Below are 24522 nucleotides of genomic sequence, written 5' to 3'. Positions count from 1 at the left end.
AGTCAGGAAGCAAGGAAGGGTGAGTACCAGGGTTCAGATTGCTTTCTCCCTTTTACTCAGCCCAGGACTGGAACCCATGGAGTAATGCTATCCACATTAGGGTAGATCATCCCATTTCAATCAACCTAAGCGAGGAATTCCATCACAGACCTGCCCAGAGGCTTGTCTCCAAGGCGATTCTCGATCCTGTCAATTTGATGGTATTAACCATCACACCTGACTTCTGGTCCCCATCCTGCCCCCTCTCCCAGAGGCAGGTCTGTTCTGAACATGTCTCCTGCGAGTAGAGGGGTGGCGCTGACTCAGAGTCCCCTTTTCACTGGAGGACAAAGCTGTTAGAAACAGAAAAGTTTATAAATTTATGCTGGGGCTTGGGGGACTGGAGCCCACTACAGAAGATGCAAGACAAGGCTACTTCTCACAGCCTGGCAGTGTGTGTGTGTGTGTGTGTGTGCTCCTTGAACAGGAACCTTTAGTAGGGGCCCATGACACTCTCTGACCACCATCCTGTCCCTTGTCCTGTGTGCTCAGTGTTACTCTGAACTGGCACTGGCATTCCTGGGAATGGGCTTCCATGCTCAGGTGGTCTGTTGGGAGCTTTGTGGCAGGCTGAGCCCACAGACTGTGCTTTGTACGTTAACCTAACTTCTCACAATCACCCAAGGAGCCCAAGCTGCCATTCTTATTTAGTAAGATTAAGCTGTTATCCCTGGGACCGGGATTCTGACCACCCAAGGCCAGTGACTGTTGGCACCCTAGCTGTTCACAGCAAGCAGACACGTCACAGTCCTCACCAATGGCAGAGCTGCCTGGACTGGCCATCCAGGAAACAGCGAGTATTAACCAACTCTTAGACTGCACAAAGAATCCAGGCAAGGCATCCTGTGATTCTCATGGTTCTTGGCAGCTAAGAAATGGGAGAATTAAAATCTAAGAGCACCATTGAGGGACCAAGCTGTGATTCATAAAATATGGGTCAGTCTAATTGGGTGTTCTCTGAGGATACCATCTAGCAGCCAGGCTCACAAAGCAGCTACCAGGGAGGGAAGCCACGATGGTGCCCAGCCTGGCAAATTCATAAACTGTAGCAACAGCTGCTGAAATGTCTGTCAGTCGGTATCTATCTATCTATCTATCTATCTATCTATCTATCTATCTATCTTTCTATCTATCTATATTTCTATATTTCTTTCTATCTATATTCCTACCTATATATCTTTCTTTCTATGGACACACACACACACACATACACAAATCACCTTTTCATCATTGTAATAAGATAGTTAAGAAGTAAAGAGTCCAGCATGGTAAAGCACACTTTTAATTCCAGCACTTGGGAGGCAGAGGCAGTCAGATATTTGTGAGTTCAAGGCCAGCCTGGTCTACTTAGCAAACCCCAAGGTTTCCAAGGCTACATGGAGAGACCCTGTCCCAAAGAAGGAAGAAGAGGCATATATTTTGGCTCAAAGTCTCAGAGGCTCTGGACCACTGTCAGCTAGCTCCATTGCTGTGGGCTAGAGGTTAGGCTGAATCCCACAGCAGAAAGTGTATCTCAGAGCAAAGCAGCTTACCTCAGACCAGACAGAAAGTAGGGAGAGACAGGAAGAGGCAAGGAGTGAGCACCCCCAGGGACCGACTTCCTGTAGCCAAGTTTCTACCACCTCCCAAAACATGCGAGCCTGGGGGTGGGGTGGATAGCTCCTTTCCAAACCACACACGCATACTCTGGAACACACATGTTGACACACCTCACTACCTGATGTTGCCTGAGAAGTGTCAATCACCTGACTCCTCTGAGGTATAGCTATGTAATATGTGGTGCTATGGTCACTTACAGGGCTTAGTGCTCCACCAGATGCAGCAGGTGTCCAGGGAGTGTGTAGATAGTGGAACGAATGCCTGAGAGGGGAGCACATGAGGCCTGGCTCCCTCATTTCTTATTTTATTTTTCAAAGGTTTTGTTTGTACCAGGATCAAACTGAGAGCCTTCCACGTGGCAAGCAAAAACTCCACAACTGAGCTACATCCCTCTACCCCTCATCTCTCCTGGAGAGCCACGTAAAAGGCTCGAGAGGCTGAGTCAAAAGCAATATTGATAAGGAAAAGACAGCTACACTGATGTGGCAAGCTAAATAAAGACAAACATCCTGGCCAAGGAAAATTCATAGATGACTAAACCACCTATAAATGGGGAATTGGGGTGGGAGGTTAGTGAATGGGCTCAGCCAGCGTCAGCCGTATGATTCAGGACAAAGCTCGCTGATGCCAACCACAGCATAGCCAGTGCCAGCTGTCCCCAAACCCTGATCCTCATAGCCATTGGGACAAAAGCTGTCATCAGCAGGGTGAGGTGGGTACTTGTAAGTATAGAGCCAGGTGTTCTGACAGAGCCACAGCATCTGATATACAATCCTCTCGTGTTGCTGTGTGGGGATGGTGGATCCTTCAGTCTGTGAAAGAGTCGACTATAGTCAGTTGGGCTAGTTGCATATGCTCTGAGCTTGGCTGCCCAGTTATCTTGGCATCCTTTGGAAAAATTAAACTGAATAGCCAGAAGGTGAGTTAATGACAACATTTGTAGCAGAGAAGCTTTTAGAAAACTTTAGATCCAATGTGGCCTTCATGTCTGTGATGGACACAGGCAGCTATGCAAATCAAAGATGAATTCCCAGTCATCACTGGCTCCCAGGACCACAGTTCACGGCATCTTAACCCTGATTGGTACTGTCTCAAGTTAAGTGCAGACTAAGTACCGGGGTCTGGGGTTGCTGTGACATCGCTGTGGACTTTCTTACAGTTGCTGCATGGCATCTCCAACTTAAAAATGCATTCCTTGTCCCAAAGGGCTCACGGGCTCACTGGTTGGCAGTGTGTCACAGGAGGAAGTGACTGGAAACATCCGGTTAATCCTGTTTTGCTGTGGCCCAACCTGGTAGGGAGTCAGCTGGGTTCTCAAAGTCACATGACTTTGAGACCGTTGTCATGTGACTGATGAAACAGGATTGTCTGCGAGTCTCTTGGGGAGTGGGGTCCCGAGGATTGAATGAAATGGCATAAGAAACCTGTTGCCCACCTCCACCACCATCACCCAGGCACGTGTGTTTTAGGAGCAAACACCAGTCTCCTCCCCTGTCCTCTCCCCACCCTCCATAATTCCTGGAGCTAGAACCTCCACTGTCTGACCCCTGCTCATTGTTTTGTCTGTCCTCAGTCTTGTACTTGTTTCTGAGGACTGCTATCATGTCCTGACTGCACGAAATGATAGAAACACACGCTCCCAAGGTACCGACTAGAAGCTTGAAATGGAGATGTTAGCAGGCTGCCCTCCCTCCTGAGCACCAAAGAAGGATCATTCCTTTGTCTTCCACTCTCCAGCTACTCCAGATGCCACCCTGGTTCCCACCTCTGTCCTCTGTGTACCTGTGTCTCACCTCCTTTCCTTTATGGAGATGTCTACAGCCATTTAATGAATTTTGTCAACTGATGCAATCTAGAATCATCTGGATTGTCGAGATCAGGTTGTCCTGTTGGTATGTCTGTGGGGAATTGTTCTGTTGTCTATTGACATAGGAAGACCCAGACTAAATGTGAATAGTTCCATTTTCTGAGCTTGAGTGAGTCCCAGACTGTAAAAGAGGGGAAGGGAGCTGAATAGGGGACCGTGGTTCATTCTCTACTCTTAACTGTGGGTGTGACTCGCTGCTTGGACTTCCTGTCTTGACTTCCTTGAGATGTCAGGCTATGACCTGGAAGTGTGAACTGAATAAACCTTTCTTAAACTTTATATTTTATCATAGCAGCAGAAGCAAAACTCAACACCTCGAACTAGGGGTAGGACCCACCCTGACTCTGGAACGGTCTTATCGTCTCACCTCAAGACTTTCAATTCAAGCACAGACCCAGTTTCACTCAAGGGCACAGTTGCTGGTCCTGGAGACCAGGGAGTGAGCATACTTTTGGAGGGGTCAATAGTTCAACCTGTCACACTGTCCCTTCAGCCATCTAAACAGCCCTGAGTCAAGAGACAGTGGAGAGTGCCTGGACAGACAGTGGGCATGGCTCCCACTGGATTTGGGGTAGGTAATTTGCAAGCACTAAAGGCAAGCTTAGCCAGGTCTGCTGCCGGGAAGTTTTGAGTTCATCACATTGTTAAGTCAATGTTGTTACAGGAGAAAGGTAATCCTGAAGGCTGAAGTAAAATTCTGTTTCTTTTTCTGTTTTTTTTTTTTTTCAAAATGAAAATTGTGATTTTTTAAAAAAATTACATTATAAAATCAGATGTTAAAGGAAATAATAGAGGTTTACTGAGGATTTTTTTTCAGATAACTCAAAAGCTAAAAAGAAAAATGTATAAAGTCACCCAAAACTCCACCCTTCCTGATTGACATCTTGATCTATTTCTTGTAAAATGGGGGCAGGCAGGGTCCTGTCCCTATTGATTGCTCTGCCCATCTCTACGCCAGTAAACTCAGGCCAGAGTCATCTTTGTCACCATCTGGCTCTGTCACAAGGCCTGCCTCTTACATTGTTTCTTCTTCTATGGATTGATCCCTAGCTTGTCATCCGGTGTTCACGTAGCAGGTTGTGACCATGTACCTGCTGAGAGCGAAGGGTTTTCTCCTTTGCACCAGGGCAAGTTGGCATCTGCCATGCAGCTGCCACCACAGGCTTCAGAACATCTTCCTCTAAGGATGTCCTCAGCTCTTAGCAATGACGACACGGTCTCTTCTGTGTCTCCGCAGGCCATGTTTGAGTTGGTTACCTCCGAGGCCTCCTACTATAAGAGCCTGAACCTGCTGGTGTCGCACTTCATGGAGAACGAGCGTCTGAAGAAGATCCTGCACCCATCCGAGGCCCACATCCTCTTTTCCAATGTCCTGGATGTCATGGCTGTCAGTGAGCGGTGAGCACTGCAGGGCCACCTTCCATCTTCTCTCTGCCAGCGAGTGGCTGAAACCAGGGCCCATGCTAACTGGTTGGGCTTCTAGGCCTTTGAATGTTTTGGATTTTTACATAAAGAAATAGGGAGGATGAAGCCATTAATCTAGGCATAGGGGAGACAGGGCAGTGGGTAGAATGCTTGTCTTGCAAGCATGAGGACTTGAGTGTGATCCCAGAACCCACATGAAAGCTAAAGGTGGTGGGATTCACTTGTCACTCCAGAGTTAGGGATAGGGAGCTAAGAGAATCCTTGGCGCTGGCTGGTGGCTGGTGTCTAACCTAATTGGCAAGCTACAGACTAATGGAAGATTGTCTCAAAAGAAACTAGGGGTGGGGTGGGGGGCTGGTGAGATGGCTCAGTGGGTAAGAGCACCCGACTGCTCTTCCGAAGGTCCAGAGTTTAAATCCCAGCAACCACATGGTGGCTCACAACCACCCGAAATGAGATCTGACACCCTCTTCTGGTGTGTCTGAAGACAGCTACAGTGTACTTACATATAATAAATAAATAAATAAATAAATAAATAAATAAATAAATATTAAAAATAAAAAAAGAAAGAAACTAGGGGCATGGCTCTCGAGGAATGACACCTGAAGTTGACCTTTGACCTCTGACCCCCCCCCACACACACACACACAGATGTAAACCAAAAGGCCCATTGTCTTCTCCAGCAGGTTGGCCAGTTGGTAGCCCTGGGTCTCTTCCCATTGGCCTCTGAGACCTGTGCATCCTTATGGTGCTCTGAGTTAAAGGGCTCTCCTAACTGGTTAGAGTGATGTTGAGCTGAATCTTATGCAAATCTGTGTGGGTCTCATGACAGTGTCCAAGGTCTTCTGGGAACAACTGCTCACCTGGAAATACGGAAACCTAAGCTCCCTGCAGGCCAGGGCCAGAGCCCAGATTGCTGCTTCTTTCTCCTCTCCATGAGGCATCCAGCAATCCAGGAAAGGATGTGGGATGGATCTGTGTTTCCTGAGGTTGGACTTGGGTAAAGGAGGAAGTGAGCTCTTATGGAGGAAGAGGAGGAAGAGGAGGAGGAAGAGGAGGAGGAAGACCAGGAAGAGGAGGAGGAAGAGGAAGAGGAGGAGGAAGAAGAAGAGGAGGAGAAAGAGGAGGAGGAGAAGGAGAGAAATTAGGATGAAAGGTTCACTGAGCTGTTCCCAGCATCATAGGAAGCACTAGGCCAACTTCCCACATTCAGATTAGGTGGGGCACGGCGGAGACATCCCTTCCCTACAGTGAGGGTCACTCAGTGTCACATGTGGAAGCCCGATTGCTCTTGCTGTCTGTGTGTGGGGCTCTCCAGTTGCCCCCTTTGCACTGACACCTGCCTTTTCTTTGGAGTCTCTGCCTCTGCTGGCAGCCATCTTATCCTCCTATCCAGTAACTTCTAAGGTGATGGCTCATCGATGCCAGAGCAACCCGTGGGATCTCTGAGCTTGCTATTTACACACCAACTCTGATTTTAATTTGAAAATTTCCACAACACAAAAGTAGAGACCCCCATGTTACACTCCTCATGCGTTGTCCATTGGCTTAATGAGTGGTGGGCATGATGCCAGTCTAGGTTCATCCAATCCCTGCTACTCCTAGTACCCAGGGGACCATTGTGAGACACAGCTTGATCATCATTCTGTTACACCTGCAAACACATCAGTACACATGTAAGAGTTAAAAGATGAGCCTCATGCCCTCTCTCCCTCTGCATACTTCTGGTGGTGTTATCCACCTAAAACCATGGCTGTTCCCTGTTGTGTTCAGATGAGCTACTGGCATGCAGAGTCCCACTCACCTTGGGAGAGAGTGCTGGTCTCTCCAGCCCAGCACACTGATCTCCAGGCACCTTCAGGGGCCTTCAGCTCAGCCTCTGCCTCTCACAGGTTTTTGCTGGAGCTGGAGCACCGCATGGAGGAGAACATTGTTATCTCGGATGTGTGCGACATCGTGTACCGTTACGCAGCTGATCACTTCTCGGTCTATATCACCTACGTCAGTAACCAGACCTACCAGGAAAGGACATACAAGCAGCTCCTGTGAGTATACCCTGCTTGGGCTCAGCCATCCTTGCCTGGGCATTCCTCAGGGCCACACTAAGTCACACAATTTAGCCAGGTGGGTGAGAGCATCTAACTCTAGCATGTTCCCTGAGATCTTGGTGTCACTAGAAAACCGGTAGTCTGCCTGTGCTCCGGGGGAGTCATCTGAAGCCTCCAGACCTGTCTCCAGAACAGCCAAGAAATCCCTGTAGGAAAGAATGTATAGCCACAGGGATGATCCAAGGTCTAGAACATTGGAAATATAGGTTTGAAGTAGTAAGAAAGCCAGTGGCGGGCAGAAAGGAGTCTTGGCTTGTCATGCATTGCATGTGAACTAGGAGACAGTATCCCATTTCACGACCTTGCTTTGGACCACAAAGAAAGAGTTGCCTTTTGGTACCTACCCACGCAAACCAAACAAAACAAAGCGAAACAAAAGTCTTTCCAGTATGAGAACCTATAGTAGAAAATCAAGACCAGGTTTGCAGTCCCAAACATAGTCCAGGTACAGGGGTCTCTGGGGTGCCCTGAGAACAAAGGCAAGGTTGAGGGCCTCATTAGAACAGACAAATCTATCCAGGTTGCCTGAGGAGGCTGGCAAACTCTGCCTGACACATGGCAGCAGCTACTGTGTTAAGAAGCTATGGGTCAGAGGTGGCAGTTCTGTGACAGTCACTAAGAAGCATCCTGCAGCTGACACAGAGGGAGGGTTTCTAGTCATTTGTGACAGAGTCAGTTCCCCATGGCTTCTAGGCTCTGTTGTAGAGCCAGGAAGGTTTCAGTGTGCCACGTGCCCACTGTCCAAATAGCATCTGGATTTGATGGCCTTTCTATCAAGCCAGATGGTTGAAGTGGACATTTTAAACTTTGAGTATCTAGGCATTCATTTGGGTGCTTTTCCAGTGACTGTTTGGAAGTGGTGGGAATCGGCTGCTACTTCTCTGATTAAGCAGCAAGAAGAATAGATGTCTGTGTCTTGCAGTTCCCAAGAATCCCCAGGATGGCTGGTCACCATGTAGCTTTGCCCTGTGGGTGCCGCTGGGGGTTCTGCTCCCCCTAGCAGTAGGTACAGTGACTGCCCTGATGTCTGCTGCTACCCTGCAGTAAGTCTCTGGCAGTTGACTTCCTGGCCTTCGGCAGCACTGGGCCACGTGGCCAGGCCACTTGTCAAAAATAGCTCAGGCTTTCCTGGCAGGTGCCTCAAGCCTGCAGCGGGTTGCATCTCTCCGTGGGTTTACCTTGCCTCGGCTTCCTGCCTGATGAAGTCATCTAATTGTATGTCTGATTCATAACCTTGGCTACAATGGGATTCTTACCCCTCCCACACAAATCATGCTTTGCCAAGTCTTCATGGCCAGGCATATGGAGCCACTATTGTTACTTGACGTTTACATGAACAGTTTATTTTCCATTTTGAAAAATGAGAAGGGGGAGGGAGAAGAGGGTGGGGGAAGCATCTTCTATTCACACCTCCAGGGCCTGAGCTCAGAGACAGCCCCCTGTGTCTGGATCTTCAGACAGGAGAAGGCCACTTTCCGGGAACTGATCGCACAGTTGGAGCTGGACCCCAAATGCAAGGGCCTGCCTTTCTCCTCCTTCCTCATCTTGCCTTTCCAGAGGATCACGAGACTCAAGCTGCTGGTCCAGGTGTGACCCCTGACCATGTCCTGGGCTCTACAGGCCTCCCCTGTCCAAGCCTTAGCTCCTTCTACCTCTCCACTAGTATTTTAGAGAATCCATTTGTTAAATAAGGGCCAATTAGGGCCCTACTGTGCTCCAAGCAATGAGGGCTCAGCTATATTCCAGAAGTAAAGATTGGCAGACATATCCAGAAAAGTGGGCATAGCTGTCAGGGTTAGCAATGAGTTAACCCAGTCGAGGGTGCCTGCCTGGTTACTGCCAATTGGAGGAATCAAGAAAGACAAGCAAGATTTAAGTGAGGCTCAGCTTAGAGGAGCCAGTGGCATCAACATCTGGAAGAAAGAACACTGTATATAGAGAAACTTGAATGTTCAAAGGTACTGGGGAAACAAGAGTCATAGGACCAGGGCCAGCACTGAGCTCATAAAGCATGATGGGAAGGAATGCAGAGGTGTGGGCAAGAAGGGGGGAGGGGGAGGATGTCTCAGATTCCATCCTCACCTGATGTGGCTGACATTTGTCACTGTGGCTGCTACAGAGGGTGAGAGCAGGCATAGAGGAAAGTTGACTTAGGGTTTCTCTTCCTGTATAAAACACCATGACCAAGAAGCAAGTTGGGCAGGAAAGGGTTTATTCAGCTTACACTTCCACGATGCTGTTCATCACCAAAGGAAGTCAGGGCAGGAACTTGGGAGTCAGGGGCTGATGCAGAGGCCATGGAGGGATGTTACTTACTGGCTTGCTTCCCCTGGCTTGCTCAGCCTGCTTTCTTAAAGAACCTAGTACTACCAGCCTAGGGATGGCACCACCCACAATGGGATCTCTGCCTTTGATCACTAATTGAGAAAATGTCTTAAGGCTGGATCTCATGGAGGCATTTCCTCAAGAGAGGCTCCTTTCTCTGTGATAACTCCAGCTTGTGTCAGGTTGACACACAAAACCAGCCAGTACAGAGTAGACAGGGTTATACTCAGCCTGAGAAGCTATGTTAATTGTGAACTGAAGAAAACTAAAGGATAGGAGAAAAGATGTGTTACAGTAAAAAGACCAGTCAGTCAGCCAAGCCTCCAGGACTGTGATGACTAAGCCTCCAGTGACCACCCAGAAGGGAGGGAGAGTGGGAGGGAGGGAGGATCCTGTGTAAACACTGTGTCTCACTTAGGGACAGAGCGAGCCCTTACCCCTGCCTGAGTGACCAGGGTCCCTTGCTGCTTTGCGCTGCCTCTGTGCTGTGCTCTCGATGGGCCATTGGTTCTGCATAAAGTATCTACCCTTGGGGCCTAAACTACTGAGTTCTGGGCTTCCCATTAGCATGCTGGGTCAAGGCATCTACCCCTGGCCTGGCTGAGGACCCTGTGCCCTCTGTCCATCCAGCCAAGGGCTATGTGTGTTGCATTTTTAAAGCTGCACCTGAGAGATGATAACCACTGCCAGGGAGGACAGGGAGGGGAAGGGGAAGAGTGGGGTAACACAGCTCCATCTTGCCTTCAGAATATCCTGAAGAGAGTGGAGGAGAGGTCTGAGCGTGAAGGCACCGCCTTGGATGCCCACAAGGAGCTAGAAATGGTGAGTTATTTACACCGGTGTGTCCCGGGGTCCATTTTCCCTCTAGATCACTGTCCCTACTGATCTCCTCTGTTACTGTGATCTCTTAGCATTTCATTTATTTATTCTGAGATTTACTTTTGCAGTCCAGAAGAGTCACTAAGGGGGGAAAATTCATACCTAATGCAGTTTTGTCAGTGCCTCCTCTGCAATACCCCACCCCTGTTCATGTGCCCAGGTTATATATGGAGGTGCTTGCCTGGTACTCTTTACCAGCATAGGACTCTGTTGCAACCCAACACCTGTTTGCACCCCACAGTTCCCACTCTATCCTCCAGGGTCCAGCTTATATTGGTGTATACCCTGACCCAGAGCCTTGCCTAAGAGTGTCCCCAACTTCTGGTCCTCCTAGATGACTCCCGTGGCAGTGATGGGTTGTCTGTGGGTATCAGCAGCTTTCTCTAGCTTTGTGTGTCCATCAAGTGACTGTTTTGGGTACTTGGCCCCCACCAATGAGCCATATGACTTTTTTTTTTCTAGGCCCTACTGGGCAGCAGCACCCTGGATGGGTCTGGTGATCTCTGACCTGCCCTGGGCCTGCCTACCCCAGAGGGCTATCTCAGAGGTGGGACAAGGGCCTGGTGTGCTTCCTATTTAAGCTCTTCTCTGCTTTTTTCTCTCCCCTCCTTTTGGTGAAAGATAATCAGTTTATCTTGCTTACTTTTTTTTTTTTGAAAAAAAAAGGGTTTTTTTCTCATTCATAAAAGTAATCAATGATCAAATACAAGAAAAATTTTAAAAACTAGCAGAAGCAAAATGAAGATAGCAAAGATCTCTCTCTCTCTCACACACACAGACACACACACAGACACACACACACACACACACACACACACACAGAGTTTACCACCATACTGTTTACAATCAGAGATTGTGTCTAAAGCACAGCCCTTGCTCTTCAGCGGAGTGTGTGATTCCGAGCCTCGGGGTGTGTGGATATATTGTGTTCCAGACGGTGATACTTAATGGACAGCTGAAGCTGGTGACAGATTTTCTAGTTCTAAGCTACACTAAAGGAACATCCTCGTATGCTTCTTTCTGCCCTGCACTACTTAACACTGGCAAAGCACCTGCATCAGGCCAGGCTCTGTCCTCAACACCATGAGCCATTTACGGCTCTGATCCTGGAGTGGAGGCCCAGGGGTCTGGGGAAATGTAGTGTTAATGGCATGCTGGTTCCTGGCTGCCTTCCAGGGAAGTGGGGAGCCTGTGCACCCCCAGGGCATGAGAAGTCAATCTGGGGAGCCGTTCCTTTCCTAGTCAAACTGAGAAGAAAGATCCCTTTTCTTGGCCTGGGAGGTTGGCTTTCTAGTCAAGGACAAGGAGATAAATCATCCTCTAGACCCATGGTTCTCAGCCTTCCTAATGCTGCACCGCGACCCTTTAACATAGTTCCTCATGTTGTGGCAATCCCCAAACCACAAAATTATTATCGTTGTTATTTCATAACTGTAATTTTGTTACTGTTATGAATTGTAATGTAGGCATCTGCTGCAGATGCAACCCCTATGATAAGGTTGTTCAATCCCAAAGGGGTTGCAGCCCACAGGTTGAGAACCACTGCTAGACTGCACAAAGCATCCTCACTTAGTCCCAGAGTGTCATAGAGAAAGAGTTCCTGCCAACCTGAGGCTAGTCAGTCAGTGTCAGCAGCTGAACATACTGTCTCAGTGGTAGTTGGGGACATGCTGGCAGGCTGGCCTGACAAGTCCTCCTTGTGCCAGGTGGTCAAGGCATGCAATGAGGGTGTCCGGAAGATGAGCCGCACGGAACAGATGATCAGCATTCAGAAGAAGATGGAGTTCAAGATCAAGGTGAGTATGCAAGATCTGGGTCAGCTGGTGCCCACCCTACCCAGAGGCATGGGTGGTCCAGCCTGCACCCCTGTACACCCTCCCCAGTGGTGGAAGCCAGTCATCATGCACTCTGTCCAGGTTTACCTTCTGTGAGCTGTGGGCCCACAGCCACCTGCCTGTGTGTGTCTGGCACTGTTACTGCCTGGGTGATCAATGTATGGGGCTAGGGACTATTCAAGGGACTCTTCGGTGTTCAGGGATTTGCCAGCTCCTTCCTTTTTCTGGATTTCTGGTGACTTGGACACTGGCACGTGGTGCGTACTGAGGGCTCTGGAGAGCTGTTCATTGTAGCTCAGGAAGAGAGCACTGGTCTAGCATGAACAAAACTAAAGGGGTCCCAGAGGTCAGAGTTTGGGAGCTGAGTCCAGCTGGAGGATGGGCAGGACCGTCTGATACCTCCTGGAGCTGCACCTGCTGGGGCGACTGCAGTGGGCCCAGCAGTCCTGGAAAACAGCTTGCACCTGCAGCCCTGACCTTCCTATCCTGAGGGCACCATTATTTCCTTTCTTCTGTAAACTTGACCTCTTAGGCTACATTAAGCAAGCTGAGCCTGATGCGATGATGATCACACACACACACAAGCACACACACATAATACATACATGCACACATGCATACATACACACATGCACACATACATACACTCATGCACATACATACATATATGCACACATACATATACACATGCACATATGCATCCACACACATACATACATACACACAAGCATACACACATAATACATACATGCACACACACATACACACAAGCACACACACATACATACACTCATGCACATACACATATACACATGCACACACATACACATACACACAAGCATACACACATACACACATGCACACATGCATGCACACACATACATGCACACACACACATGCATACACATATACAAGCACACACACATATATACACACATGAACACAGACACCAATACACATGGAAATACCAAAGCACTGGCATGAGCACAGAATCTCAAGTGTAGGTACATAGATAGCACACACAGACACACAGTACACATGCACAGCAGCACATGTGTACACATGCACAATGCACACACAAAGGACACATATATTCATGTGAAAACTCACCCCTGCTGCTGTTTCGCTGCAGGGCCGGTGGCAGGGAATATGATGGCCCCACACAGTCCTTGCACACCGTCTCGCAGGTTTTCTCCAGGTGTGGCATCTGTAGGCCCCTCAGGAGGGTGTGGGAGTGCAAGGATGCTGCCACCTGACGCCTCCTCTCCTCCCCAGTCAGTACCCATCATTTCACACTCCCGGTGGCTGCTGAAGCAGGGTGAGCTGCAGCAGATGTCCGGCCCCAAGACCTCCCGCACCCTGCGGACCAAGAAGCTCTTCAGAGAAATTTACCTCTTCCTCTTCAATGATCTGCTGGTGATCTGCCGGCAGATCCCTGGGTAAGCCTGGCACTGACGGACCTAAGTGTGAGCGCAGTGGGAGACAGTGAGGTAGCAGTGTAACTGTCTTTAGGGTCGAGTTTTCAAAGGCCTGCTCGGCTCTTGCCCAGCTGTGGGCCATGATGGAGCCTCCCCAAATGAGCCTGCTTCCCTCCTGCAGATGTGGAAAGTCTGCACAGTGTCTGACACTTAGCTCGATAGAGTGGCCACTACTCTGCCACAACCCAGGATGGGAGCCCTTCTAAGGAGCAGGGGACAGGCATGCTGGGATTTCCCAGAGTGGGTAAAGAATGGCTAGGGCCATATGCTGGTTCTTCTAGCCAGCCAGAAGGTTCTCCTGAGACCAACACGTCCACCCTGCCTCCCTGTTCCCCAGAGACAAGTACCAGGTGTTTGATTCGGCCCCAAGGGGCCTGCTGCGAGTGGAGGAGCTGGAGGACCAGGGCCAAACACTGGCGAATGTGTTCATCCTGCGGCTGCTGGAAAATGCAGATGACCGAGAGGCCACCTATATGCTGAAGGCATCCTCCCAGTGAGTGTCTAGCGCCGTGAGCCACACCCAGCACCCCTCATAGGCTTATTTTTGCCATAGGTAAAACAGGGCTCAATACACATCTGTAGGAGGCTGGCCTCTCACTACTTGACATGACTCCATCCCATGGGGACTCTGGTAGAGGCTTTTGCAGGCTCTTCACTTTGGGGTGTGGATGGCACGGGGATGGCTGTACCTTCCTGGGCTCTCCTGTACAAGGAGGGCAAGTCCATCTTATAAAGTGGGTATTTACAGCTGATGTGCCTGTGAGCTACTCTCTCCCTCCTCCATGCTCAGCTGCCCCTCACCCCACCCACCCAGAGTTGTCCCATCCCCTGCTGAAGCCCCAGGCTCTAGATCATAGGGATTAACAGGAAGTGATGTTAACTTTTCCCAGCTTTGTCACAGCTGAGAGACTGTGGCTTCCCTGTAACGCACCTCTGAGAGCCAGCAGCTTGCAGGACCTCATGGATGGCTCCTCACACTGTCTGACTTCAAACCCTGGCCCGTGGGGAGTGGGGAGTGGGGAGTGGGGAGGGGTTCCCTGTGCAGCAAATTGAGCCATCCTGGTGTTAGCGAGAGCCAGGCTTAGAATGTAGTTGGCCTGGAGGCCTAAGTTCACGCCACCAGGCAGGCGGAGTTTGTTGGCTCTGCAGTTGGGCACTTCTGCCCCTTCCTATGCAGGAGCGAGATGAAGCGCTGGATGACCTCACTGGCCCCCAACAGGAGGACCAAGTTTGTATCCTTCACATCTCGGCTGTTGGGTGAGTCTCTGACTTGGAAAGGAGGCTCTAGGTTGTCTTTGGCGAGGACTTACTGGGGCTCAGCTTCCCGGTTCCTTGGCAGTTGGTGGGAAGGCACTTCTCTGCAGAAGTCCATCCTGGCACCAAGCAGGAGCTTAGTACCCCTGTACTTAACTGGATGGTTAAGAAAGAAATGGAAGTTCCAACGTCCTAAGAGTCAGATGGCAGAATCCTGGACCCAAATTCCAGTGTACTTTTGGGTTTTCCAGTTTTCTATAACTCACAGAAACCCCAAAGGAACATGAGTCTATCTGCCTTGTGAAGAAGTTACTGTCCCAGCCTGCTGGCTTGTTCTCATCCCAACTTGCTCACAGGGTCACACCTAAGAATAAGAGGTTCCTCTTGTCTTCTAGGCTGAGAGCTCCATCTCGGCTAGTGAGTCCCTTCCTCCCTTTCCCATAATTCCCTGGAGTGTGACCTCCTCCCTCTCAGAGGGAACCTTTCTGTCTTTCTTGCAGTCCCAGGTCCTGTTTTAGATAGGATTCAGTCTGTTGATGGCAGATTGTCCCTGGTACCACCACCTGGTTGTGGACCAGGGTGGAACCCATGATGGGAACACCCCATACCACTTTCCCCCCACCCCTCCTGCAGACTGTCCCCAGGTCCAGTGTGTGCACCCGTATGTGGCCCAGCAGCCTGATGAACTGACGCTGGAACTGGCAGATATCCTGAACATCCTGGAGAAGACAGAGGATGGTGAGCCCTGCACCAAGGGGACTCTGCATCTTGGCCAGCCATGGGAGAGAGGACTATGGCCTAGATGTAGGACTAGATGCTGCAGTTAGCAGGTGGGCAGGCAGGGCCCCTCATCCCTGCTGGTGTTGACACTACCTAGAACATTCTGCCTGAGCGCTGGGCCCAGTATTCATTGGCCTTTCCTCAGACTTCTGAGCCTTCCTTCCATTCCCGGGAGCTGTGAGGCTCTCTCCCCTAACAGCAGGCCTAGCAGGTGGTTCTCTGTCTCCTTCCCAGCCTTAGCTATGGCCTCCCCTAGGAGGGAGCTTGATGCTGACCTCAACCTGTTTGACTACAAGCCTCTGCGGATGTCTGTGACCACCAGGCCAAGAGGCCCTGCTCCTGCCCACCCTGTGGATGGCAGGCTGAACTAGCTCTAATTCGAGTTTTTCTGTAGCCCCTGCCCAGTTTAGCTCTAGTTCCCTTTCTTGTTCCATAGCTCCCTCTTCTGTGTATTAACTATTCCTGACCAAAATTCCAGAAGTAGCAGGGTATGATGGGACATGCCTGTAATTCCACCATTCAGGAGGCAAAGGCAAGGGGAACCCTGAAATTTAATGGTGGCCTAGGCACAATGTGGTAGCCTGATGTCATTACAACAGAGACAATCAAAATACCTGAGAACAAAGGGTCCCTCCTTTCTTCTCCTTTGCCCTGAGTCATGATCAGAAAACCAAGTGATCTCCACAGGATTCCTCTGTGGGTCCCACCCCATGCCCACCCTTCCTATGCCATAAGACATTGCCCCATACCCATCCTAAGGTGGCCTGAAGAGTGCTGGGTAGGGACAGGCCAATTAACAAGCCTGGCAAAGACCTCTAGGAGAGGGAAGACAGCAGAGAAAAGAGATCAGGGCACTTGGGGACTCAGGGTCTCCCCAGCTTCTAGTGGCCACCCCACATTAACCACTTGACTCTCCAGGTGAAGTTCTGAGAGAATGCACCCAGTGAGAGTGTGAGCTCAGTGTTTAGGTTTGCTAAGCCAGTGGTCGGCTATCTCCTACATTGGTCCTTTAAATGCCTCTTTTAGGGGTGGCCCTTCAAGTCTCTTGTCCTGGTATGGGGTAGCCTGGCAAGGTTCAAAATAGGCTTCCACCCATGGGAGAGCCTGCAGCCTGGTTCTTACATTCCATATGCTTCCTAGCACACTATAGGGGCAATCAAAGCTTAGGTGGGGTGCCAAGCCACTGCCCTTTGGAAATGCTGAACTCCTGAGGATGACTCAATCCTTGCTCCCCTTGCAGAGGGGAACCCTAGCTAAGAGAAAGCCCCAGCCTTGCCTCCCCCTACCCCTGTAGAGCTCCCCACTGACTTCTTTGCAGGGTGGATCTTTGGTGAGCGGCTGCATGACCAGGAGAGAGGCTGGTTCCCCAGTTCCATGACAGAGGAGATCCTGAACCCCAAGATCCGCTCCCAGAACCTCAAGGAATGTTTCCGAGTACATAAGATGGAGGACCCTCAGCGCAGCCAGAATAAGGACCGCAGGAAGTTGGGCAGCCGGAATCGTCAATGAACCTCCCCAGCTCAGGCATCAGCCTGAAGGGAGGGGTGTGGGCAGGGATGGGGAGCAGGCCCGGCAGAGACGCCCGACAGATTCAGAAGGTCTTAGGGAAGAATGTCAGTGCCTTCTCAGGCAGCAGGAGTGGCTTCGGCCTGTTCTGTCCCTGCCCATGCAGTGGAAGCTCTAGTGTCCTGGCCACTTGTTTGCTTGCACACTGGCGAAAGGCTAAGTACTTAGGCAGTATTACACCACCTCCCTCTAGCCTCTCAGAGGTAGAAGAAGGCAGGCATGCTCCAGAGACCTTCCAGGGACTGGAAGAGGCCCACACAAGGGTCCCTAGCAGCAGGCAGGTGGAAGGTAACCACTGTCAGGATCCCCTGAACTGCACGTGTCCTTCCCTACTTTGGAAGCCGTTAAGAGTCTACCAGGCACACAGATGGCCGCCCCTGCCCGAGGGAGTTTGATGAGCAGTGGTGACCCTGCCTGCCCGTCCCCGTGCCTCTGTCAGCCTCTCTTGCACGGCCAAGCCCTGCCCTCAGCAGGCTTCCCAAAGCTTAGCTGAGGGTTCATGCCACCTCTAGCTCCTTGAAGGGCTTGATGTCACTTGTGTCTCCTGGCCCCTGAAGGAGCCCAGGTGTTTTGCAGAATGAATTGGTCACTGCATCCTTTATGGTCATGGTTTTGAGAAAAGCAAATATCATTTTTGGCTGCATTAAAAGAAGCATCCTGTATAAAACAAGAGGTAGAGACCTTTTCTTTATTGACCTGATGCACACAGCAACCAGGCATTTGGTTCTGGGCTGGGAGGGAGGAGCAGTCTTTTAGGCCAATAGGAGAGGCCTTTTCCCAAGAAGGGGCTGCAGGCACATGGTTACAAGGCCACCGGGACCTCGGGTTTTGGTAAGCAGTGGTCCTTTGGCCGGGGATCCAGACTTCCTACCTGATCCAGACACTGGCCTCGGATACTCCTTTGTCAGCTGGTTCCTCAGGGAACTGCTGTCCCCGCTAGGCCTGCCTGGACAGGCACTGTATTTATCCATTTCTATCCCAGAGCATCCATCCCACCAATGTCCTAGGAACGTGACCAGGGCACTGAGCACCTGCCAGATTTCTTCAGAACTGGCCTTCTGTTTGTTTTGTTTCTTGAGACTATCTTCCAGTAGATCCCAGACTGGCCTTAAACTTCCAGTCCTACCTCAGCCTCCTAAGTCCCGGCATTGCAGGTGCGTACTGCCATGCCTGACCCAGGACAGACCTGTTCAAGCTACTGGCCTTTATAGGATCTTCCCACAGATCACAGCCCAGATCTCGGTGATGTTGAGACCTTAGTCCCTTGAGCATTCCTGGAAGGGTATGTCAACTTGCTACATTGCAACCAGAGGGTCACAGCTCTTACCCTGGCTTGCCCAGCCATTCCAACCACACCTCACACACACCCCATTCTGTCCCAGGATGTTCCCCAACTTCTGGGTCAGCTGGAAAAGGAAGAACAGCATCTAGGAAGAGCATATTCAGTAACCCGGGGGCCCCAGGAGTATGAATGGTTGGAGTCAGGAAACTGCTGACCCCTGGGAGGAGAATGAAGACACAAGGAATTGGGCTTCTGAATTAGAATATGGCCCCTCCTGCCTGAGCGAAGGTCAAAAGCTTTTACTACCCCACCCAATGTCAGTCCTTCAGAGACGGGTCCTATGAGAGTTGATCTCTAGGAATAGGGTGAACCTAAGCCAAGCCCTCCAGCTCCCTACCCCTCTCCCGCACTCACTAGGCGGAAGCGCTTGGGGCCAGGAGTCGTGGCGGGGGCGGGGGTGGGGGTGGGGGGCTCAGGCACACTGCGTCGGGGGCACAGCGGGGGGCACAGCGAGTGGTACTTAGCATACACTTGCGCTCAGGCGCCCTGCATTCACTCACTCAGGGCGCAACACATGCATGTGACCAAGCATACATATGTTCTCTGCTTGGCGCTTTCCACCCACGACCCCCCAGGCACGCGGCGTGGCCCAGCAATACGCCCCCATCCAGGTTCGCACGCGGCTGCACCTGCACACGGGCTCGCACGCGCGGGGACACGGAGGGGACAAAGGAGAGCACGAGATGCAGAGTCGCCGCGGGCGGGCCTGTGCGGCTCCTTTATTGGCTTCAAGAAGCGGAAAACTTCCTTAGCGCGACGACCACGAGTGCCAGCACCACGCAGGTAGCCAGCAGGGCAGCGATCACGATGGCTGCAATGGCGCCTGGTCCAAGCGATCCTGTGGAGGACAGAGGACCATGTTACCCCTGCCCCTCCCAAATCCAGCCCAGGCCTGCCCTTCAATGCCTTCTTTACCTCTCATCCTCCTCCCTCCCCTCTCCCTGCTCCGCCCAGGTCCTACCTCCATCCTGGTCCACCCTGGCAGGAGGGGTGCTGTCCTCTGGTGCTGGAGCAGAGGTGGGGAACGGAGGGCCAGAGACAGCAAATTCCTGGTTGTGGCTTGTGCTCTCCAGGGGACCTTCACCAGAGGGCAATTCAATAGGCTCGTTCCACAGGGTGGGATCGGGCTCCTGGGGACCCTCTGCTGCAAAGTCAAAAATAGACAGTGCAGCTCAGGTAGTCTGTGGGCAGGGATGCCAACTCTCTCCACCAGATCAACTAAGGGATGCCCTACACCAGCTCCCACAATCCACAAGGTAAGGCACCTGGCTCAGAAATTCTCTTCTAAGTTTGGGAAACCATTCACATGTGACCCGAAAAACACCTGTTGAGCATTGAAGCCATTAGAAGACAGATTGATAGGGGGCAGAGAGCCAGGGACAGTTGCAAAAAGTGGGGGTTGCTCTGTCCCCCAGGGCAGACACAGCTCAGCTATCACCTGGGGCAAAAGCCTAGAAGGACCTTTGAGGATACCACTTCTCAGAGGAAGGCTAGGAGAAGCCAACCCTGGGCCTCCAGCAGGCCCCCTACCCGCCCCGCCCCGCCCCGCCCCTTCAATCCAAGACAGCATATTGCTGCTTGCAGGAAGTGGGGGGCAGATGAAGGGGAGGTGGCCAGCAAAGGGAGGCTTCCCACACTCCATCGGTCTCAACTCGCGCGCACCCTGAGCTGCCTTTCATCAACAGTCCTTTACCTCTGGGGCTGGGAGTCGGCATGGTTTGGGGTACTCACGGATCCCAGGTTGAAGCAAAAAGACAGGAAACTGCAGGATGGATACCAGTCACATGGCCTGATGTTTCCACTGCCTCAGCCTTCCCTCCCCCTAAACACACACCGCTATAAGAAACCCAGTCTGTAAAGCCCAGAGCACCACTCACTAGGCCAATGTCTCCCCCATGACAAGTTCGAGACCAGGCTGGTCATCAGGCTCTAAGATTCCCTTAGCCTGTCTGTCAGGTATCTCAGCTGGTCCCCTGCTCAAGGCTTAATTTCATCTGGGAAGGAAAGTGATCCAGGGGCATTCAGCCCCAAGCAGGTTCCATACAGAGACCCAATCGATATCATTCGATCATCTCATTAATTAGCTGCCTGCGGCACAGGGATCATTTTATTCCTAATCAGAGAAAAGAAAGTCAAGGCTCAGGTTAAGTGGAGACAGCCATGGTGGGGTGGTCCAAAGCCCTGGACAGGCTGGTGATGGCTCTGTCTTCCCAGTGTCCTCCAGTAAAGCTGTACCTCTTTTACCAGCTCATCCACAACCTGCAGGTCCCTGGAACTCCTTTGAGCAAAGGGCTCCATCTTTGGGTGCCTCTGTCCCTCTGTGAACAGGCTCAGAATAAGGACAGCCCAGGATAGACCCTCGAGACTGGAGTGTTCCTGTTCATGGTTTCCCCCCATCTCCCAGGGTAAACAGGACATAGCCAAAGCCCGACTCTGGTCAACCTCAAAATAACTAAGCTCTTAAAAAAAAAAAAAAAAAAAGCCAAGGTCTGGAAAGGAGAAAGAAGTGTGAGGGTTTGTTCTGGACCAGGACAGGGAGGGGTCCTGTGTTCTATCAGAGAATCTGGGTAAGGCTGGTAAATTCAGTGCTGGGGTTACTGTCCCAGTTTGAACCCACATTCTGGTTGGGAAAGAGACTGCCCTTGTTCTCAACAACAGAGGTCAAATGATGTCGGCAACTTTGCTTCTGCATTTGGGGCCGGGTAGCTATGTGGCAAATAGTGGTGACTGGTGACCAGGTAAAATATGTGCCAGAGTTCGGAAGATAATTTTACAACTTTTTTTTTTTTTTTTTTTTGGTAAAATTGAAATCTTTGCACCATAAAATTTTGGCAGGTCCCTTAGGATTTTGGCAGGTCCCTTAGGATTTTGGCAGGTCCTTTAGGCATTATCCTAAAGTGTCTCACAAGCCTGGGCCAGACTTGAGACTCAGCTTGTAGGCAGGGACTACCATCATGTGCCCCGGGGCGTCCCAAAACTAGACCCCCTTTTCAGAAAAGACTGGCAAAAGGCCCCCGAAGACCTTTGCCTCCCACTGCAGAGGCCTCCCTCTCATAGAGTGGCCCCAGCCAGCCTCCCTCTAAGCGTGGAGAGTGCTCTGTGAGGCCACAGTGACCTGCTTAGAGGAGGCGGTGTTCATAGTCTGAGAACCACAATGAATGACCTCAGGTCTCAAGCAATCTAGTGTCAAGCTCCTAGGGCTGGACAGATAAAGAAAAAAGAAAAAGAAAAAAAAAAAAAAAGCGAGTATGCCTGCCATTCAATAGGCCTTGAGGTGAGGTCTGGGCTCCATAGACTGCCTGTCTGTCCTGAGACTCTTCAGGACACACCCAAAATAGACAAACAGGCTGGCCCCTCCCTATCCCACCTCTACTGGCCAAAGCTCACCTCCAGTACCAGGCATCTGGCCAGGGAGGCCGCCCAAGGCTTCTGAGTGCCAGGGCCAGCCAGCCTAAGTGGTACCTACTTCCTGGCCAGGGACTGAGTTTGCCCCAACCCACCAAGGAAGGGGTGCACCTGTGGGCCATAGCCAAGGCGTTATCTTGTTTTTCCTCTGCAAGACATGTTCTCCAGACTTAGAACATTAAGAAAGAGCAGCAAGCCAGCTCCCTTCAAGTCATCTGGTGAAGCCAGGAACTATAGGCCAGTGTGCCAGGAGGAGAGGGGTGAGGGTGGGGAGGAGGAGGCCTGGGAGGTGTGTACAGGGACCCCGGGAGCAGAGTGTAGAGGGCAGAGGCAAGCGTTGATGGGGAGGGCAGGCACGGCAGGAGATTTCTGTTCTGTCCACCTTGGCCACAAGGACACTCAAACACCATGACAGTGAGCAAGGTCACAGGAGTTTCTGTTCTGGCAGAGGTGACACGGTGTCAGTGTCACAAGCTTGGATACCCCAGGCTGTCCCCTTAACCCCACCACCCCAAGCTGCTCTGCCTTTTGGTAAATAAGTTTGTTCAACGGTTGGTCTGACCACAGGCCCCCAGGCCAGGCGCCCATGCTCACAGACGGCCTTTGTGCAGACATGAAGAGCCTTTTCATCCCCACCCTGGCCTCCTGCCCACTCAACCTGGCCTGCTCCCCTACCTCAGTGGCTGTGGCGGGAAGGGTGGCAGGCTGGAGTACCCCATCTCTTCTTTCCTGCTATGAGACTGCAGCTCAGGAGAGACAGGGCCACGGACCGCGTACACACCTGCGCAGACCTATGTGTCCACGGCTAGTTCTGAGAACCTCCTATCTCCCCACTCCCAGAATAGCCAGAACCCCAAAACTCAAGGTGGGATTTGCATGCTCATGCCTGCTGTGGGCCTGCCTGTTCTTAGGGGAGAAGGAAGCCATGGAAAAAGAGGGAGGTGAGGTCAGGCGAGGTCTTGGCTATTCCCAAAGCATCTGTGGGAACAGAAAGCCCACCCACTAGAGTTGTGTATGTACAATCTGACCGGGGCTCTGGCTAGAGGCTTAGGTTGGAAGAAACCTAACAGAAACCTGGACAGGAGCCACTAGGAAGGCTCCAGCTGCAGGGTCCTGCCAGGCAACAGCCTCACTGTGGCAGGAAGCGGTGTGGGTCTCAGCTCCAAGTCCTAGGCAATAGAAAATGCCTCCTCCCACTGTAAGTCCTAACTCCCAACATCAGGGGTACTTCAGGCTACATTACCGAGCACAGCTTCCACCCCAGAAGCTGGGTGTGTCCCAACATGTGAGAAGAGATAGTTCTCCCAAAAATCCATTCGGGCTTTGAACCCTGCTCACTCTGAACACTGAGTGTTGACTGGACATTTGGCCATCCTCAGAGCCCTGTGTTGAGCCCTGGTGAGGTCTTAGCATCCCACTATGAGGGAGGCAGCGTAGTGGGTGCCACCTTCTGCAGATTAGGAAATGGCCAAGAGAGGTATGAGCCAGGCTGGCCATAGTCAGGTCTTTAGCTGTTTCCTGGGGTGTTGAGGGGAGGTAGAACGGCCCACAGACCACCATCGCCATCCTGAGGTGTGGCTGGGAGTTCCTAGGCTATACTTCTACTGCAGAGGTGACTTCTTTCCTTTGTAGACACACAGACACCCCTAAAGTTCAGGTAGCAATGTTGTAAGACAGTTAGGGAACCCGGAGGCCTTTCTGCAGACTACTGAACAACTGTGCAAGATTTATTTTCTCATAATCAAAGCCTATCTGTGCCTATGTCCCTGCTCTGAAGCAGACCCGGAGCAGGCCTGCCATGCAGTGTTTTTTCAGACCCCAGAGAGGCCACCTAGGGCTCAGTCCAGTTTCCTCACTATCCTGCAAAAGACTCTAAGAAATATTTATCTCTATGGGGACAGCACCTAGGTCGTAAGTCAGAAGGAAAGGGTTTGCAGAATTTAAAGGAATCACGAGTCTCTGGGTTTTCTGCCCAGAGGGTCTCTGGCCTTTAGCCCTTTGCCTTTTGTCTGATGAGTCCTCCAGCCTCCCAGGTCCAGAAGTCTCCACGTGTTCTAGCGGCAAAGTATTACCCCAAGAACATCAGACAGCCAAATGTACCAGACCCTGATACCCAGGTCTTTTTCAATGGCCACCCATCCTGTTGCTAACATACATCATCTTACTCAGTTTCTACTGGCCAGTATTGTGGGGGTCTCCCAGAATCACCACAGCTGGGGATCCCACCTTGTGTGAGGGGCTTGTACCCCATAGGTACTGGAGGATCTGGTCCCAGTGGTGGTTCTTGGCCCTGAGAAGTTGGTAGCAGCAGAGCTGAGGGCCTGCGCCCCTTACCTGTGAGCACCGCAGGGGCCAGGACCCCAGAGATGAGCAGCAGCGCCACGCGCAGGGCCAGACAAGATGCCATCCTGGCAGGGAGTGAGCAGTCTTATGGGACACAGAGGACTAGGCGGCTGGGCTCAGGCAGCGGGAAAGAGGCCTCAAAGAGCTGGGAAGGGTTTTCATCAATGCAAACTCTGTCCTCCTGGGACACCGTGCCCGCCCCTCACACATGCACGCGCACGCACACACACACACACACACACACACAGAGAGAGAGAGAGAGAGAGAGAGAGAGAGA

The 24522-nt window shown here is 51.4% G+C and overlaps 2 protein-coding genes across 5 annotated transcripts in view; one reads left to right on the top strand and one right to left on the bottom strand.

The window, feature by feature from the left end:
• The window catches only part of Ngef (neuronal guanine nucleotide exchange factor), a 96237-nt gene extending 78410 nt beyond the window's left edge, over positions 1–17827 (top strand). For 2 of the 3 annotated variants that reach the window (XM_021174309.2, XM_029482181.1), the window contains exons 4-13: positions 4743–4903; positions 6823–6975; positions 8496–8625; positions 10111–10185; positions 11949–12038; positions 13353–13516; positions 13893–14048; positions 14733–14812; positions 15443–15547; positions 16908–17825. In XM_021174309.2, the coding sequence (XP_021029968.1) occupies positions 4743–4903; positions 6823–6975; positions 8496–8625; positions 10111–10185; positions 11949–12038; positions 13353–13516; positions 13893–14048; positions 14733–14812; positions 15443–15547; positions 16908–17098 (1305 nt within the window). In that variant the 3' untranslated portion in view covers positions 17099–17825. Of the gene's footprint in view, positions 1–4742; positions 4904–6822; positions 6976–8495; positions 8626–10110; positions 10186–11948; positions 12039–13352; positions 13517–13892; positions 14049–14732; positions 14813–15442; positions 15548–16907 lie in introns of all 3 variants that reach the window. The other variant, XM_021174300.2, reaches the window with a different exon arrangement.
• A 1354-nt stretch (positions 17828–19181) lies between these two features.
• On the bottom strand, positions 19182–24447 carry Snorc (secondary ossification center associated regulator of chondrocyte maturation). 2 transcript variants are annotated; one of them, XM_021175882.2, is made up of 3 exons: positions 24237–24447; positions 19459–19641; positions 19182–19335 (listed from the first exon to the last, which is right to left on the bottom strand). In XM_021175882.2, exons 1-3 carry the CDS (start codon positions 24307–24309, stop codon positions 19226–19228), a joined length of 366 nt encoding a protein of 121 aa, XP_021031541.1. In that variant the 5' UTR covers positions 24310–24447; the 3' UTR covers positions 19182–19225. The 2 variants fall into 2 exon arrangements, with proteins under 2 accessions (XP_021031541.1, XP_021031550.1); XM_021175891.2 differs by having other exon boundaries at positions 19459–19638.
• Between the last annotated feature and the right edge of the window lie 75 nt (positions 24448–24522).

Source organism: Mus caroli, chromosome 1 (genome assembly GCF_900094665.2).
Source record: "Mus caroli chromosome 1, CAROLI_EIJ_v1.1, whole genome shotgun sequence".
Classification (NCBI taxonomy): domain Eukaryota; kingdom Metazoa; phylum Chordata; class Mammalia; order Rodentia; family Muridae; genus Mus; species Mus caroli.
The sequence above is the reverse complement of the archived record's forward strand: the minus strand, read 5'-3'. Positions and strand labels throughout refer to the sequence as shown.